Source organism: Podarcis filfolensis, assembly GCF_964270895.1.
Source record: "Podarcis filfolensis genome assembly, chromosome: 1".
Classification (NCBI taxonomy): domain Eukaryota; kingdom Metazoa; phylum Chordata; class Lepidosauria; order Squamata; family Lacertidae; genus Podarcis; species Podarcis filfolensis.
In genome coordinates, this window is record NC_139604.1 from 112,309,056 (window position 1) to 112,328,428 (window position 19,373).

A 19,373-nucleotide genomic window follows, 5' to 3' on the forward strand; every position below is an offset into this window, starting at 1 on the left:
TCAGCCTCTTTTGTGAAATGTGAAGGTCATAGGATGGTGAGCATCCTTGCAGGGCTGTTGTGCAAACTCAGTGGGATGGTTCTAGAGTTGTGTGAATGGAAGGATACACATGTAATGGGGCTTTTCTACCTATCCTTTCACACAGCAGTCTTCTGCTCTCACTAAAGCATATCCTGAGAGTCCAAGGATCCCAGGAAAAGCCTGGGGTGTGGCAAGGAATTGGCAGAAACTGGGAAGATTCCCTGACTCTCAGGTGAGGCTTCTCAGAGGATACAGGGGGCGTCAATGAGAAGGATTCAGGAAAGCCCCATTGAAGTGGGAGATGAAAGAAAATGAGCAACAGTAAGGCATGGGGAGCATAAAATTTTGCAACGGAATGGAGTAATTGGAAATGAATGGTGAAAGGGACTCACAAATGAATAATTTGAGGCCTGAAAACGTGACTTAGGAGCCATGAAGATGCTGTGTCCATTTTACTCATCTGAAAGACTATTGTGTGTGCTTGTAGTCATTACCTTAGAAAGTTGGAACGCCTAACGGGGAGAATGTCGGCAATGGGACAGCTGCTTCTTTGGCTAAAGGGTCATTGCAGAAATACATATGGGGGAAACAAGAAATAGCAGCTGATCAGTTCTTTTTCATTATATGGTCATTTATATTAAGCCTTTCCAATTAAAATCTCTCCAAGTGTAATGGTCTTATTTTTATAACTCCCAGAAATATTATAATTAGGTTTACAGACAGTACAGATGGACTAAAGGGCATATTTTTAAACATCTGTGACCTGAAGCAAAAATATTTCTGTTGCAGGAACTGATAACAGTGTAAAGAAATCCAGCTGCCCTCTCAACTACAGACTTTTCGCTACAGGGGATGGAAGGAGAAAAAATGCAGGGGGAAAGGAGAAGCAAATGCTGCTCTCTGCACATTAAGAAATGTTGCGCATTAATTGTATGTGGCCATGAGAACCTCTGGCCTACTGGGACAATTTTCAGAAACCTCTTTACAACCTGCATTGTTACCACCATTGCAAAGAGTATTAATTTTAAAAGGGTTCATGAATAATGAAAATACCCCAACACTGAAGGCAGAACATAGCCATTGTGGTTAGTAGCTGTGGACAGCCTTGGTTTGTCTAACTCCCTTTTAATGCTAGCCAAACTGGTGACCATCACTGCCGCTTGCGGGAGGAAATCCCCTTGTTCCAACTATGCACTGTCTGCTCTGAATCTTCCAGCACTCAGCTTCACTGGAAGCAGCAGTAGGAAAGATGAAGCAAAGCATCTCCCTATCCACACCATCGACAATTTTTCATACACCTCACTCATTCTTATTGCTGTTATTATATATTTATTTATACCCCATCATTTTCCCAAACTCAGGGTGGCTTACAGATAAAAATCAGAACAGAAATCGTGCAGTGGCAGCGGGGGGTCCCATTAGCTAAGGTGGTACCTCAGGTTAAGAACAGTTTCAGGTTAAAAACAGACCTCCAGAACGAATTAAGTTCTTAACCCAAGGTACCACTGTATACATTTCCATAAGTAAACACACTACTTCTGGTAAATGAGCCACCATACCTTCAGGTAACGTAACTTTCAGGTTGCATTCAGTGTATACTTCCGGGTTTCGCCACGCACACATGCGCAGAAGCGCTCTATTGTGCCGCACGCGTGCGCAGAAGAGGTGCCTCTTGTTAAGGACTTTTCGGGTTGCGCACGGACCCCAGAACAAATTAAGTTTATATCCGGAGGGTCCACTGTACTATCCAAAGCCAAAGGGGCACATTGGGCGCCAGTTGTGAAATATATTGGCATTATTTCCAGATCTCCTACCCCACGAGACAGGGCAGTGGTGCCTTGGGGCTCCTGGATGGGGCTTGCTGGAGGGAAGGTATAGGACCCCTGGATGGTTAATAATAATAATAATAAATAATACATTTTATTTATACCCCGCCCTCCCCGGCCAGAGCTGGGCTCAGGGCGGCTAACACCAGTAAAATTACAATAGAAACATATTGGGGGGCCCCCCAAAAAATCCTCCCAATTTAAAATACAGGTTAAAATGCAATTTAAAAAGCAGCCTCATTTTAAAAGTAGCCCATAAATCAAAACCGTAAGGGGAGGGAAGACATAAGGGTCAGACTGAGTCCAAACCAAAGGCCAGGCGGAACAGCTCTGTCTTGCAGGCCCTGCGGAAAGATGTCAAGTCCCGCAGGGCCCTAGTCTCTTGTGACACAGCATTCCACCAAGTCGGGGCTAGTACTGAAAAGGCCCTGACCCTAGTTGAGACCAACCTAATCACCTTGCGACTTGGGACCTCCAAGGTGTTGTCATTTGTGGACCTTAAGGTCCTCCGCGGGGCATACCAGCAGAAGCGGTCCCATAGGTACGTGGGTCCTAGGCCGCATAGAGCTTTAAAGGTCAAAACCAGCACCTTAAACCTGACCCTGTACTCCACCAGGAGCCAGTGCAGTTGGTAAAGCACTGGATGAATGTGATCCCACGGCAAGGCCTTGCCACGGCATTCTGCACCCGCTGACGTTTCTGGGTCAGCTTCAAGGGCAGCCCCGCGTAGAGCGAGTTACAATAATCAAGCCAAAGACGACTATGGGGTTGCAGAGTTCATCTCGCTTCCGATCAGCAAGCCCAAAGAGGCTCAGTGGTTTAGACCACAGTGCCACCCGCATCCCCCTGGCAGTGGTGCCGTCTTAGATCTGCTCCATGCTGTCTCCTATGCTCTGCCTTCCCCAGCTGGAGGAAGCAATGAATCCCAAAGCACAGGACGGGAGCTGTTCTTGCACAAGGGCCCTGCTTCTCCAGCCACTGTGAAAACAGCATGCTGGACCTTGATGGGGCCACCGGCCTGACCCAGCAAGTCTCTGCTGACGTCCTTCTGTGCGGTTTTGCCAGCAGAAGCAGCCCCGCCCCGAAAGCGCCCGCTCTCTCCTCCCTCTGCTTGGGGATTGAGCCTTCGCCTCCTCCAGCCAGCAGGGGGCGCTGCCTTGCCGAGCGGCCACTCCTCCCTCGCGGCCCAGCTCGCTCGCTCGCACGGGCTCCGACTCTGGTCCAGGCCTGGGCCTAGTTCACTTGTTTGGTTTCCCTCACCACCACCACCACCTCCCCCCGCGCGCGGCAGGAGCGGGACGGGCGCCCGGTCGGAGGCCATGGAGATCGGCACCGAGATCAGCCGCAAGATCCGGGTGAGAGGCGGAGCCGCGCGGGGGAGAAGGGCAGCCCGGAGGAAGAGGAGGAGGGGGGAGAAGCCGGGCGGGGTGAAAAGGAAAAGAGGGTCTCGTCCCCCCAATTTCGGGATGGGCTCAGACCCGTCGCCCCGTCAGGCAGTCCCATGGGCGGGCTCGGGGGGGGGCAAGGCCCTTCCTCCTCACAAACTGGAGGCGGCGAGGGTGAAGCTTCCCCCGCGACGCCCTTCGACCCGGAGTCGTCTCCAGCCCCCAGAGCTTGTGTGGCCCACAGGACATATTCGAGCCCCCCGGCCCCCCCAACGAGCTTGCGGGGTTGCTCTGCCTATTTAGATATCCTGACAGGTACCCCACGCACTTGTAGGGCAGAGAGATGTGGGAAGACTTGTGCCTGCCTGCCTGCCTGCCTGCCTGCCTGCCTGCCTGGATATTGCATCCCCCCCCTTCAATAAAAAAAGCTCATTTAATATTATGGAAACGCTCATCCTCTTATCCATCCCCCGCTGCAAAAGGCCAAAACTTTATTGCTTTGTTTTCTCAAATCCTCGGGGCCCCCCTCCCCGTTTTCCTACGTAGCCGGCAAAACAACAACAAAGCACGGGTTCAAGTTCTCCCCTAAGTACTGAAAGCCCACTGGGTAACTTTGGGCAAAGTCGCTATCTCTCCATCCCTATCATACTTAACATGCCTTACATGTTTTGAGGATGCAAAGGGCAGGGGAGAACCATGTAAATGTCACCTGAGCTCCATGGATGAAAGATGGGTATGGATATTAGGAGGTATTTGAATACAGTCTACGCTAGAAGAAATCTAATATCAGAATGGGAGATGGGCATTTTTTGTTATTTACCCGCTTAACCAAGCAGCCCCGATTTCCCCTACGTGTTTCTGAAGGTTGAAAGACCTTTGAGCAGATTTGGACGGAGTGGTGAGTGGGAATGATTGTAAATTGTTTTTTCCTCTGTCCTTCTGTCAGTGGGCAGGCCATATTGGATACCATTGATAATGAGTAAAATAAAATAAATATTTTTAAACCAGACATTGCCCCCCTTGATTTTGGAGGCTTGTTTATTCAGTTCAGATGCATCTCTGTAGAAATTGCAGGATGGAGCGACTTCTAGTTGCTCAAAAATAAAGTGTTGCCTTTTGGGGTCTCATGCAGCGTTTCCCATCACAATACTGCCATGATAGGAGAAGAAACAACTGAATTTTCCAAAATCACCCGGCGTAATTTTATTCATTACGCAATTCCTAAAGGTAGAGCAATCCTCCCAGGACCTGGACTTGTAGCTCAGTCACCATAGAAACCGTAGCACAGAACAAACATCCTTATGGTTTGATTAGGCAGAAAGGAATAGAGATGGCACAATACCTCAGAAATCCACATAAAGTGGTTCAATAATGCAGAATTCCTCATGTCCTTTTGCAGAACAAATTTTGGAGACCTGCACTGCTTCAACTGAAGTGTACCAAATCTGCAAATATATTAAGAGGAATAAATATTTCACAGAAAGCTAGTTCTTTCAAACTTCTTAGCCTGGAAAGTGATTTGAATATGTGTAAATCCCAACAGAATGTGTCATTATTTGGTAAATTTTCAGTGATTTGCTTTGGCTTGTGTGTTGGGCTTGTATGATTTCCTTGTAAAAATATTTTGCTGTGCATGGGTGAACTGGGTGAATTGCTTTTAAATCATGTATTCTGAGCCACCATGACTAATTTATTTTATTTAAGTAAAGTTTCTCAATGTTTTTAGGGTAAATACCTAGAAGAAGGGATAAACATCTTTTAAATAAACAAATGGTGCTGGACATCTTCTATTTCCTGAACAGTCATGCACACTTAACTGATTGCTGTAACAATACTGATTTTCAAATGCAAAGAGCCTTTATGTAACCTAGGAGTATGATCTAAAATATTTGAACATGTAGCCCATGCACTTCAGAATTATGTCTGTTTACAGACAAAATACTGATTTCTATATATACTGCCTTTCACCACAGAATTCAAGGTAGAATAAATAAATAAATATTCAGAACTTCTACAATCAGTGATCAATAGTTACTTGGCAAAATAGTGTTTCTTCATGGAATGGAAGTGCAGTAAATGTCATGTGTTTAATAAGTAGAATTTCAAATATTTGTGATTTGAGAACAGAAAGCACAGCAGAGATCAGGTTGTTGGAGAGATCAGTGGATAATCCTAGTGAAATGGAGGAGGATGTCTCCCAGAGTATAGCACATGTGGGACCTTGTTAGACCCTGGATTCAGTAGTAAGCACAGTACACAACTTTGGGTCATGCCTGTCTTCAGAAGTCATATACTTCCCCCCTCCCCTGCAAGGTTTTTCCTTTAGCATAGAAAAGCAACCTTTAATACAGTTAGTTGCAAACCAGTTTTAAGTTGTTATTAAGTATAAGCTTTAACATGTTTTGTTCAGATTTCCTCTATGACTTTATAGTCAATAATAATTAATATGTTTATTTTTAGAAGCAATATGTAATTTTTATCCACCTAGGTATAAAGCAAGCGTTCCTTTCTCTATGCCACCTAGCTGTAAGGATACTCACAAAACAAACACACTGAATCTCCAAATCATCCTTTATATTACAAAATGTTTGCCGTGAGCCCAGTTGTCGAGGAGGGCAGGAATCTTTGCATTTAAAAGTTGCTTGCAAGTAAAATGTGAGTGTGCAGGATTGCAGTCTTAAAGCCTTAACTCTCCATGAAAGCTATAGCTAAATACAGTCCTTTTTTATAAATTTGTATGGAAAGCCTCTGTATAATGATTAACTTTTATTAGTAGCTTGTGTTTATATGATAACAATATGTTTACCTTAGCCCACCTGTAGCACAGGAAGGAATATTATACTGGAGTCTGTCACTCCCTTGACCTACTGAAATGCAATCTGAGCCCATGTAACAGCTGCATATTGTTTTCCTTTTTACACCTGTCTCCATTTTTCAACTCTTTTTCAACTCCATTTTCCTCTTGATGTTGAATTTTAGATTATAAGATCCTCAGGACAGGGCGCTGTCTGCTGGAAGGTACCATGCCCGCTGATGGCACTGTCCAAATTAATAATGTTTTGCTGCCATTTACATCAGGCAGTCCCTCAAGAACAAACTCATTTAAACCTTGGTTTTGAGTTTGAGACTTCTAGAGCAACATCTGAATGCCTTTTGTTTGAAACTGTGCAATCCTAAATGGCTGCTCTTCTGTTCTTCATATAGAGTGCTATAAAAGGAAAGCTACAGGAGCTGGGAGCATATGTGGGTAAGTTTCTTGTGCCTTTCGTTGTAAAAATAGGGCACAACAATGCATTTTTACTCAAAAGCAAGTCCCATTGTATTCAGTGGGGTTTCCTGCCAAGTAAATGGGAATAGGATTGCAGATCTAGTTTGGGGCTATTTTCTTACATGTATGTACAAAGACTGTTCACCATTTGTTACTACTACCAAGTATCCCATAATGATTTATAATGTAAGCAGGTGCCACATTTCCCATCACTATATCTCCATGCTGAGGAAAACAACACCTATTGAATTTCTGTCTGTTCCACAGTTGTGAAGGCATTGAGCCAGGATGGGGAACCCGTGGCTTTCCAGATGAAATCCTACTCCCATCTGCCCCAGCCAGCATTGCCTATAGTAAGGGATTATGGGAGTTGTACTTCAGCAGCATCTGGAAGGCCACAGGTTCGTCAGCTTTGGTATGGGCCTGCTACCATCTCTCAGCCTAACCCATGGGTAGGCAAACTAAGGCCTGGGGGCCGGATCCGACCCAATCACCTTTCAAATCTGACCCGCAGACGGTCTGGGAATCAGCATGTTTTTACATGAGTAGAATGTGTCCTTTTATTTAAAATGCATCTTTGGGTTATTTGTGGGGCCTGCCTGGTGTTTTTACATGAGCAGAATGTGTGCTTTTATTTAAAATGCATCTCTGGGTTATTGGTGAGGCATAGGAATTCGTCTCCCCCCCCCCTAAAAAAAATATAGTCCGGCCCCCCACAAGGTCTGAGGGACAGTGGACCGGCCCCCTGCTGAAAAAGTTTGCTGACCCCTGGCCTAACCTGTCTCACACGTAGCCATCAGGATACAGGGGGAAAGGCTTTTATGCAACCCTAATAACCTTGGTGTGCATTTCTGTGTAACTCTTGTGTGTTTCGTTTTTAATTGTAAAGCGCCTGGTTGTAGGTGCTATAGAAATAATAATGAGCAAATATCCAAAGCAGATGTGCCACATTTTTCTTCATATATGGTTCCCCTTACTGGTGGGCATTGAAAATAAAATAAGTAAATAAAAAGGAAATTCCATACCACAAACTTAGTAAAGAAAAACCCACAATAAAACATAGGCAGTATTCCGAAACAAGTTAAATTGGGAAAAAGAAAGACCAGGAGGGAAGGGAAGAAGACCCCAGAATTTCACATTAAGTATTCCTATGCACTTCCACTTGGAATTAAGTCCCACAGAATTCAATGGTGCTTAATCCCAACTAAAGCATGCATAGAATTGTGCTGCAGGGCCTTTTGCCATCAGGGCTACTGTTTGCAACCAGCAACATCTATGTTCTAATAGCGCACCTTTAATCTGTACCCCTGGGAGTCTAACTAATGGCCAAAATACATGGCTTCATACTGTCTCTGGTCCATGCCATTTCCTGTAATGATTCTGTTTCTTTTCTTGTTCTATGCCTGGGATAATCTGAAAGTTGCCCTCTCCCTTTTTTATGACTGTTTCGTAGTCAAACTCTACAGCTGCCCTTAAAACATTCAACATCCAGTTATATTTCCCTTTCTTTAAATCAGATGAAGAGCTGCCTGATTATATCATGGTCATGGTGGCCAACAAGAAGAGCCAGGAGCAGATGACGGAGGACCTTTCCCTCTTTCTAGGAAACAACACTGTGAGATTCACTGTATGGTATGTTTCTCATCCCTCTAATTCTTTGAACTATAATTCTTTTGTAGTCTGATCCTGAAACCTTCTCCACGACTAGATGAGTGCTTAGGCCAGGGCACATGAATAACCTTCACCTGTGCAACGTTGCAAAATAAAGCCATCCAAGGCAGATGAGCTCGTGGAAATGGCCAGAACTAGGGGGTTCCGCTTATTTTTCAGGTGCTGAGCAAATGTGTCGTAGCATAAGAACTGGTTCCATTTCACAGAAGGAAGAATACTATGGTTTGACCATCTCCTTTTCCTGAATTTGAATGGTAAAACTGATGCATCTTAAAACTGATGACCTAGTTCTATGTACTGAGTCATTTTACGGTTGGCTTTTAGCTTAGTTGTCAAATGAAGTATAACATCCAGCTTGATGTTGCTGGGAGAACAACTCAGTTTTCCGAGTTTCCCCACCCACCCATTTCCTGGATCCTCCTTTGAAATGGGTCAGTGCATCTGCTGTTGTTACGTGTGATACATGTGCTGTTTGGTAGTCTTCCAATTTTGCACTGAAATGCTGAATTCAAAACACAAGAGGCAACTATGTGGATATGCCTTTAGCTGATGGTATTGATAAAAACGGGGGTCAGAAACAATAATAAAACTTTTTATTGATCCTGTTTATTCCTTTGGGTTGTATGTTACTTTTGCTGGGGTTGTGAATATGTGATGCAGAAGCTCAGTCAAGCAGTTAAGCTCACCACAGGAAACAGCCATGTAGTAGAGTTGTCTTTACTAAGCCAACATCAACACTCACCCATACTATTTACAGATGTTACATATGTCTTCTCTCTCTCTGAGCCCAGAGAGGGTATTTGATTCACACTCCTTGCTGAATGAAGTTCTAAGTCAATTTGCAGAGTCCTGCAACAGCTTAGAGTTCTGCGAGTCCTGAAATTTGGCCTTTCACTCAGACAAGCTCTTTACAAAGTCAAAACAAAACAAAATAAACAAAATAAAAAAATTACTTCCAGTAGCACCTTAGAGACCAACTAAGTTAGTTATTGGTATGCAGACGAAAGCTCATACCAATAACTAACTTAGTTGGTCTCTAAGGGGCTACTGGTAGGAATTTTTTATTTGTTTTGTTTTGTTTTGTTTTGTTTTGTTTTGCTTTTTGTTTTGCTTTGCTTTGTTTTGTTTTGTTTCAATTACGACAGACCAACACGGCTACCTACCTGTAATCTTTACAAAGTGTTTGCACAACTCCACAGTGCTGCAACAGCCAACTTCCAACAACTCACACAGTATGTTTTAAGCTAAGCCCTTTTTAATATACACAAAGTTACTTGCCACAAATCTGCCCAGTAACACAGATAAGAGAGTCACAAGATGCCTGCAGGTGCTTTGTGGGGAATGAGTAATCTCTGCTGACTCATGGATAATTAACTTAATAACTGCATTACTTAACAAGTTTGAGAGCTGATGATTTGTTCTCATCAACCTAGAACTGTATTTCTCAAGCTTGGGTCTCCAGCTGTTGTTGAACTACAACTCCCACCATCCCTTACCACTGGTCCTGCCAGCTAGGGTTGATGGGAGTTGTAGTCCAACAACAGCTGGACACCCAAGCTCAAGAAACACTGATCTAGAAAGTTTGATGGCAGAGCAGGATCTTGAATTTGGTTTCTAGTATGCCAATCCAGTGTGCTACACTGCATTGCACTTGCCTCCATGCTGATAACTTGCATTAAGAAAGTCATTTGCTCTTTATTCTAAATTTGATGACACTGGTCAACATAACAAAGTAAACTGCATTTGAAACAGATGTTAGCCATTAAAACGTTTTCCTTATTTTTCAGGCTTCATGGTGTGCTAGATAAGCTTCGGTCTGTAACTACAGGTAAGTAAAGGAAAAACAACCTGGCTTATTGTTTGGAAATTAAGCATCTTCAGGAAGGGATAATGTGCTTTCATTTACATTTTAGACATTAAAAATAATTATTGTTGTGTGTTGTTATTTAAGAGTTTAATTATTATGACTGTACAGAAATTAGAATTTTAAGAAACGTTCTCATGCAAACAGGGAAAATATTATTTTGAAAGCATAGATTACTCAATGTGAACTGAAGGAAGTGCATTTCTATCGAAATCTGCAGCAAAACATATTTTACAGTTGTGTGTAAATACTTCATTGAACTTTGAAATAAGATAAGGAATACCTGTATCTCCAGAACCTACCAACTTAAAATCTTCTGAATCGAACATCTTTGAGAGCAGTTTGCCTTCTGTCAAAAGCATTTCAAGTGGAAATGAGGAGAGAAGTGGAGAGGAAGTCCTACAGCCCCTTACAGTCTCAAGTTCTCGACCAGAAAGGAGTGACTCTCGAGTTTCAACCAGCTCCCAGGAACAGAAAATTGCTGCCTCCCGGTAAGGTTCTTGCGTCTTAAAAACCAGTAACACATAGCGGTTATTTATTCACTCATTTGTTCATTGCATTTATGTATTGCTTTTCTGCCAAGCCACCCAATTGCTATTTACAATTTTGAAATGCTAAAATAAATACTATAGAGCAGTAATACTGCCTTATTGGACATTATCTTTTGAACAGCACAATTGTAACACTGCTTAGAAACACTGATGATTAAGTGGTGTGTGTGTGCATGCACCTTAATTAGCAACAACAACATTCTCATATGAAATAAAGCCTTGTGGGAGCCTTCGTAAATGCATTCCATAGGTTGTGCTTGCCTCTCAAATTGATAGTTTGGTGTTGAAGCTGATCATCAAAATGGAGGGCTTTTTGATTCTTTTGAAAGAGGTTAGGGACGTTGTGCCCCATAAGTCTCAAGGGGAACCTGGAACAACACAAGCAGCAGCATAAAATCTGTGATGTGGGTTTTCTTGGAGCAGACAGAAATAATTGTTTTGAATGGGAAAATTTGAATCTGAACATTTCGAATGAGGATAAGTTGCACTGGGAAATTTTCATTTGGTCTAGAGAATTATCTAAATCATCATGCTTATTTTACTTGAATTTAGTAAGCTGAGCTGAAAGCTTTGAAATTACCAAGCTTGCCTGACTTTGTTGTGGTATCAGTTCATTGTTATTAATTAACTTTGGAAATGCAAAAAAATCCCACCCCACACCATTGGAAGAGAGCAGGGAATAGTGGTCAGCTAAAGTTCCTTGATTTAAGAGTTGCCATTAGGTCTGACCAGCTGCTTGGGTGAGGTTGCTGGTTGCTTGCAACTATCTCCAGATGCAATTGCAGTCTCGGTGAACAAGTCAGATTAGAAAGTTTTATGCAAAATAATTAAAAAGAAAACAATTTTTCTTCATCATAGCAAAGTTTCTAACTGAGGGGAAGAGTTTCAACAATTCAAGTTTGAAAGGGGTGTGTATAAACCTGTATGGTGCTCTACAGTTTGTGGGGTTGTTAGAAGAAGTGTCTAATATGAAAACAGAAAAACAACAACTGTTTTTTCACCCTATATGTTATTTTCCGACATGAAATGGACTGATTAGGTCCTAAACTAAACATGTAGGTTTCACAACTGAAAACAATTTGTGCTGTCACTGTGACCTCTAGTAGCCTATGTACATAGGGTTTTTTTCTGGTCTTCTCAGTCATTCCAGTGGGGTTAGAATTGCCCCAAAGCGGCAGAAGCAAAAACAGATTTTTCATTCAGTTTGACCCTGAAGCGCCTTATAGCAATTCACGCCTCCTCATAGGTGAGGACTACCTGGAACAGAGCTGTGAAAGTTTGAAAAACATGTTCTTATGCTCTCTTCTCAATTTGGAGGCTTCAAGCAAGCATTTTCTTGACATGAGGTAGAGGTAATATTTTCTCTTTTCATGCAGGCAGCCTCGCCAAGACCCCTCCCCATCTCTCCTGATGTCAACTGTGAAACCTCTCAGGGAGCTGTCCCCCTTGGAAGCTGTGATCGACATTAAGCCTGAGCCGGATGACCTCATTGATGAAGACCTCAATTTTGTGCAGGAGAATCGGCTGCCCCGGAAGAAGCCTCTCGTAACGGTGACTTACGGTTCCTCCCGCCCATCTGCTGAAATTTACCGCCCACCAGCAAGCCGAGGTGCAGAAGGCAACATGCACTTTCAGAGAATGCCACAACAGAGTAGCATACAGACTGGCAAGCAGCTCGACATGCAGGGCGGCAGGTCACTGGAAGCCATCCAGCTCTGCGATCCAGACGTGTTTGGCAGCTTGGCTGAGAGTTACAGGCCCACTGCCAAAGGGAATGCTGATAAAATTAGCAGTGAGGTAAGTATGTAAGCCCAAGCTATGCCGGTAATTTAACATGTACTCAACAAACGGAGGTCACCATGGACACTTGGAGTCCCCTGTTCTAAACATAGCAAGAGTGGTCAAAAATATCTCACGCATGGCATCTAAACCTTGTGGCATCCAGATTCTAGTTGCTTTAGTGACTAGGGGGTGAAAAATGTGTGTGTGTGTGTATGGTGTTAGCCTTAAATAGGGTGAGTAGCAGTTGTAGCCCTCACCTGGGCCTTGCATGAGTGTTATGTGTCCATTTTTCTTAGGTTTGTTCATTGGCTAATACTAAATAAGAGGATTTCAAGTTTCCTGTCTTTGGGGAGCTCTTGTCACACTGATGTGTCTGACTGGAACTCCTTCGTGTTGTAGAATATTCTGGAGAATGCTCCTGGGCAATAGTCTTCAATGTTTCCAGACCCAGGACTCGCCTTTAACCCAATGTAATGCATTTGCAGACCCATTTCTTAGTTTTTACTCAATATTTGTATGGTGCTGTTGAGACCCACCTTAGATCAGGCCACAACCTGATGGTTATTCCCAACCCTCCAGTTCAAGACCAATGGCCTAAGGTCTTCACTTACCCAGAGAGTCAGTGTAGTATAGTGATTAGAACGCCAAGACCTAGGTTCAAATTCCCACTCATCCGTGAGCATGGCCTAGTCTCCATATCTAAGCCTAACCCTACCTCACAGGGTTGTGGTGAAGATAAAGTGGAAGGAACCTTGTATGACACCTAAGTGCCTTGAAAAGAGAGAGGGGTAATAAATAGATAGGCACAGATTGCAGCACTGTATGAGCTAAGAGTGCGCCTGAGTTCACACCCAGCACTCTTGATGGGCCAGCTGTCATTCAGAGAAGCTTGACTGCCTTTGCTGACCTTGTTACTGAGCAACCCTGAACATTTGCGAGGAAAAATGAGTGTTCCTTGGAATGAGGTTTGAAAATCATCAAACTAAGCTGAACTTGAGGGTAAAACCAATTATCTTGTTTATCTGGCTGCTGTTCTTAGAACCTTGCCTGTTCAAGTTGTGTGACTTTTGGTTTCCAGATCCCTGCATATTCTAGAGTTTGTCGCTGAATCAGCCTGTGGTCAATCCCAGCATTAGCTCTCGGGTCTTTTGTAGAGCAAAGCACACTGTAAGAAAGGAAATGGGATGAATGGATATGTGGCTTTCAGTACCTATTTGCCCCATACTCTAATGGGACAGTATCCTTGTGACCACTTGTTCTATGCACTCGGCGGCTGCTTCCTCCACCCCAGATCTTTTAGAAGGGCATATAAGTATCATTGTTTGTTTTAAGTAATTGGCTTCAGTTTGGGATCCTCATGTCGGAAGCCTCTGGTTCAAATCGGGTGGGGAACCTCAGGCCCAGGGGCCATTTGGGTCCCTCCAGGCCTCTAGCCCTGAGATCCTCCCCAGGCCACACCCCCTTCTGAGGTCAAATGCTTCATCAACCCTTCTATGCACCCTCCTGCAGTGGGTGCTTGCTTGGATAGAGAGGGCTGCATGAAGAAACCAGCCTACTGTAGATGAGCACCAGTTTGCAACTTTGGATACATTGAATTCAGGTTTTGAAACATTCTGAGTTGGAACTGGATACTTTGAAACTGTTGCAGTCAAGGCACTGTAAGAAACACTGTTTTGCTTTAAGTTTTACTCTGCTAAAAATAATACATTGTGGAGGCGATGGACATGGATTTAAATTTATAAGTTTAACTTGGATTTGATCTTTTCCCTGAAGACGTATTAAGCTCCCTCTAGAGGATTTTGGACTTACAGCAGTGACTTTGTTTTACTTTCCCTTTCCCGGCCTCTGTTTGACTATTGTATCTGGGACTCTGCTTTCTCATGGGAACAACTTGGATTGACCTTGGATTACAGATAACTTTGGAATGAGTGGCGCAAGGAGAAGAGGAAGGACTAAACAAACAACTCTAACTTTATCTGCAGCCTCACAGCGTAGATCTTCTGTGCCGGCCTTGCCTTCCACTTTGCCTCCAGACATAGAGGCGGCCTCCCTAATACAGGCAGGGGAGGGTGAGACAGAGGAGCTGCACCTGGGAGATATGGCTTCAGGGACAAGTAGCTCTGTCTTGGAGAAAATTTTGGAGAAACTGGAGGCTTTGGACAAGAAGGCTGATTTGCATACAGCTAAAATTGAACAGAACACAGAAAGCTTGAATAAGCTGACTGGACAAGTTGCACAGAATGCCCAGTCTATTGGAGAATTAAAGGAGGCTGTAGGTGAAAATCGTAAACTGGCTGAAGATACTAGTCAAAGATTGGAAGAACTTGAGAAAGAAGTAAGACCACTCAGTAAACAAGTTGGAGAACATCAGATTTACTTTTTGATGACAGAACTGCGAAACAGGGAGACCAACTTGAGGATACGGTCAATACCAGAGGTGGAAGAAGATAATTTTATTGAATTTCTAACTAAGGAATTTGCCAAGTTTTGGAAGTTAGAGGAAAAAGACTTTAAAATTGTATCTGCTTTCAGGCTTGGCAGAGTCAGAAGGACAGAGAAGCCCAGAGATTGTTTGATAACACTGAGATCAAAGGAGGAAAGGGACAAGATTTTGGGCCTGCACTACGAAAAGTCACTAGACATTTTGGGCAAGAGAATTGAAATCTACAAGGACATTCCTAAGCAGTTGCTGGACCTTAGATCTAACTACACGGAATTGGCAAGACTGTTGAGAAGCAACGCAATTATCTTCAGGTGGGAGTTTCCACAAGGATTATCCTTTACCTACAGAGGGAGAAAGATCAAAATCAAAACAGTGGAAGATAGAGACAAGTTTTTGGGAGCACACGGAGAAGACCTCCACAAAGGACTTGGATTGCCAGCGCCAGAACTTCCAGAGGAGCCCGCCCCCTCGGATCCTCAAGGACCGGAGAACAAGGTACCACCCCAGAAAGAATAACCAGACCTATCCAGGATGTCTCTGCAGCTTTTGAGCTGGAACATAAATGGCTGTAACAGTCCCGAAAAAAGGTCTAAAATTTTTCATATTTTAAAAAAGGAACGATTGGACATTATATGCTTACAAGAAACACATGTGATTAGGCTCCATAGAAAGGTGTTAATAAATAAAAGGCTTGGTCAAGAATTTATATCATCGGATACAGTTAAAAAGAGAGGTGTAGTGATCTATGCAAAAGAGAGCCTTTCACCAAAATTTCTCTTTAAAGATGAAAGTGGAAGAATCCTCGCAATAGAAGTACAGTATCAAGGAGAAAAAATTTTGATATTAGGAATTTATGCTCCAAATGAAGGAAAATCGGATTTTTATAAGAAGTTGCACGAGACCATGCTGGATTATCTGGATTACAACAACGTCATCATGATGGGGGACATGAACGGGGTCGTATCAACAAATATGGATAAGTCACAGAACCAGAACATTACTAAAGAGGGAAGACTACCTAAGACCTTTTTTGAAATGACTGACAATATGGACTGGGTTGACATCTGGAGAGTTAGAAACCCCCTGGGAAGAGAAGGAACATTCTTTTCTGAAGCTCAACTGACTTGGACACGAATCGACCAAATATGGATAACTAGAAGTCTGGCACCTAAGGTGAGGAAGGTGGAAATCTGCCCCAAAACATGCTCCGACCATAACGCCTTGAGAATGGATATGACATTGATCCCAATCGGCTCCTTTAGATGGAAGATGAATGATGGCCTGTTTAGAGACCAAAGAATTGTAAAGAAGGCCCAAAAAACCTTAAAGGATTATTTTGAGATTAATTTGAACACTACGGTGGAAAAAAGAACTATCTGGGATGCAAGTAAAGCTGTGATGAGAGGGTTCTTGATTCAACAGAATTCCTTAAAGAAAAGACTGCAAAACGAAAAGAAAGATAAAATTCTGGAAAGTATCAAAGAGTTGGAGAAGAAGTTAAGATCTAACCCGAAGTCCCAACCGATTCTGAGAGAAATTAAACTTTATCAGGCGCAATATTCCAAGCTGATAAATCAGGAAATAGAATGGAAGATTAAAACAATGAAACAAAAAACTTTTGAATCGGCAAATAAATGTGGGAAACTGCTAGCTTGGCAGTTGAAAAGGAGACAAAGATTAAATACAGTAACAAACTTAGAGGTTGAAGGAAGGAACATTCAGAACCCGGGAGAGATTAGAAAGTGCTTCCAGAGGTATTTTAAAAAGTTATATACTCAAGGGCCACAAGATGAAATAGAGATTACACAATTTTTGGAGAGAAATGGATTAGCAAAGCTGTCAGAAGAAAATAGAACAATTTTAAATGGCAAAATAACACGACAAGAGATTGAACAGGCCATCCTGAGTCTGAAACAGGGCAAATCACCAGGGCCAGATGGACTGACCTCTAACTACTATAAGACATTGAAGGATTATTTGATACAACCTTTGTTGGAGGTCAGTAATGAAATAATGGAGGGGAAGAAGGCGCCTGAATCGTGGAAAGAAGCATTTATCACATTGATTCCAAAGTCAGAAACTGAAAAGACACAACTCAAGAATTACCGTCCCATCTCCCTTTTAAATGTGGATTACAAAATATTTGCAGATGTTTTGGCACGAAGATTTAAGAAAGTTTTAAGTGAGATAATCCATAAAGACCAGGCAGGCTTTCTCCCGGGCAGACATATGTTTACTAACACAAGGAACATCATAGACATATTGGAACTTTTACAAACAAACATAAACACTAAAGCAGTTTTAATTTTTATAGACGCGGAGAAAGCCTTTGACAACATATCTTGGAAATTTATGAAGGGGAATTTAAAAGAAATGGGAGTGGGACGGGGGTTTGAGAACGGGATTGAGGCAATATATTCAGAACAAAAGGCTAAACTGATAGTTAACAATGTGGTTACAGAAGAGTTTAAAATTGAAAAAGGTACACGACAAGGCTGCCCGATTTCCCCATTACTGTTTATTTCGGTTCTGGAAGTGCTCCTGAATATGATTAGGGGGGACCGGTTGGTGGAAGGGATTCAGGTCGGAGCGAAACAATATAAACTTAAAGCTTTTGCAGATGACCTAGTTTTGACATTACAGGAGCCGGAGTCTAGTTTGAAAAGAGTACTACAACTGATTCAAAACTTTGGTCGAGTGGCAGGATTTAAGTTAAATAAGCAAAAAACTAAAGTTTTGGGGAAAAACGTGACAGATATTGAGTTGGAACAGCTTCAGAAAGAGACAGAACTAAATGTGGTTAAAAAAGTTAAATACCTAGGGGTAAACATAACAGCAAAAAATCTGAGTTTATTTAAAGATAATTATGAAAAATGTTGGTCAGAGATTAAGAGAGACTTGGATAGTTGGTCAAGACTAAAACTTTCTTTGTTAGGCCGAATAGCTGCCATCAAGATGAATGTATTGCCAAAAATGTTATTTTTGTTTCAGACACTGCAGATTGTAGACAAGACAGAGTGTTTCCGGAAGTGGCAGAAAGATATTTCTAAATTTGTCTGGCAGGGCAAAAAGCCCAGAATCAAATTTAAAATATTAACAGATGCGAAAGAAAGAGGGGGCTTTGCCCTGCCAGATTTAAAGTTGTATTATGAAGCTGCAGCTTTCTGCTGGTTAAAAGATTGGTTACTTCTTGAAGATACGGATGTCTTGGATTTGGAAGGTTTTAATAATGCGTTTGGATGGCATGCATATTTATGGTATGATAAAGCTAAGATAAATAAGGCCTTCAAGAACCATATTGTCAGAAAATCAGTTTTTAATGTCTGGACAAAATATAAAGACTTACTGGAGAATAAAACTCCGAGGTGGCTGTCACCCCTGGAGGCTAAGGCTCGGAAAAGAGCCAATATGGAGGCCAACTGGCCAAAATATTGGGAGATAATAGAAAAGGATGGTGACAACTGGAAATTGCAGAGTTTAGAAAAGATGAGAGACAAAGTGCGAGACTGGTTACACTATGCTCAGATTAAAGAAGTGTTTAAAAATGACAAAAAGTTAGGATTCCAAGTGGAAAAGTCAAAGTTAGAAACTGAACTGTTAGAACCTAAGACTAAGGTACTTTCAAGAATGTATAACTTGCTGCTGAAATGGAACACACATGACGAAATGGTAAAATCAACAATGATAAAATGGGCGCAGGATATTGGGTATAATATTATGTTTGAAGATTGGGAAAGGTTGTGGACCTCTGGGCTGAACTTCACTGCATGTAATGCGTTGAAGGAAAATGTGATGAAAATGATGTATAGATGGTACATGACCCCTGTTAAACTGGCTAAAATATACCATTCGTCTGATAGCAAATGTTGGAAATGTAAGGAAAATGAAGGAACATTTTTTCACCTCTGGTGGACCTGCCCTAGAGTGAAGGCCTTTTGGGAGAAGATATATAATGAATTAAAAAAGGTGTTTAAATACACCTTTACTAAGAAACCAGAGGCCTTTCTCCTGGGTATTGTCGGCCAGAGTGTGTTAAAAAAGGACAGAACATTCTTTTTGTACGCAACAACAGCAGCAAGAATATTAATTGCCAAGAATTGGAAAACTCAGGAGCTACCCACTGTGGAAGAATGGCAGATGCAACTGATGGACTATATGCAATTAGCCGAGATGACCGGCAGAATTCGAGACCAGGGAGAAGAAAGGATGGAAGAAGACTGGAGGAAATTTAAGATTTATTTACAAAAATATTGTAATTTGGCTGAGTGTTGAATTGGATGCCAGTGCAGACAATTGTCTACCATTAAATTAGATTTAAGGCTGAATTATATGTCAAACCAAATTAAGATTATTAATTAAGATGAGTTAAATGATAATTTGTTTGAAATTAATTTAATAATGATGTAAGTGTATGCGGGAGGTGTGGGGGAGTCCCATGTAACAATTGAGAGATGTTAAATGGACAATGATAAGTTGTGCTTATTTAATATATGCTTTATTTGAAAACTTCAATAAATATATTATAAAAAAAAAAAAAAGAAACCAGCCTACTGTACAAAGGT

General features: G+C 42.2%; 2 protein-coding genes across 2 annotated transcripts in view; one reads left to right on the plus strand and one right to left on the minus strand.

The window, feature by feature from the left end:
- The window catches only part of EML5 (EMAP like 5), a 155,402-nt gene that overhangs the window by 23,736 nt on the left and 112,293 nt on the right, over positions 1-19,373 (minus strand). The window lies entirely within an intron of this gene.
- The window catches only part of ZC3H14 (zinc finger CCCH-type containing 14), a 36,715-nt gene continuing 20,322 nt past the window's right edge, over positions 2,981-19,373 (plus strand). Inside the window, exons 1-6 of the mRNA XM_083613834.1 lie at positions 2,981-3,202; positions 6,437-6,479; positions 8,018-8,132; positions 9,959-9,999; positions 10,331-10,526; positions 11,963-12,383. Of these exons, the coding sequence (XP_083469960.1) occupies positions 3,167-3,202; positions 6,437-6,479; positions 8,018-8,132; positions 9,959-9,999; positions 10,331-10,526; positions 11,963-12,383 (852 nt within the window). The 5' untranslated portion in view covers positions 2,981-3,166. The remainder of the gene's footprint in view (positions 3,203-6,436; positions 6,480-8,017; positions 8,133-9,958; positions 10,000-10,330; positions 10,527-11,962; positions 12,384-19,373) is intronic.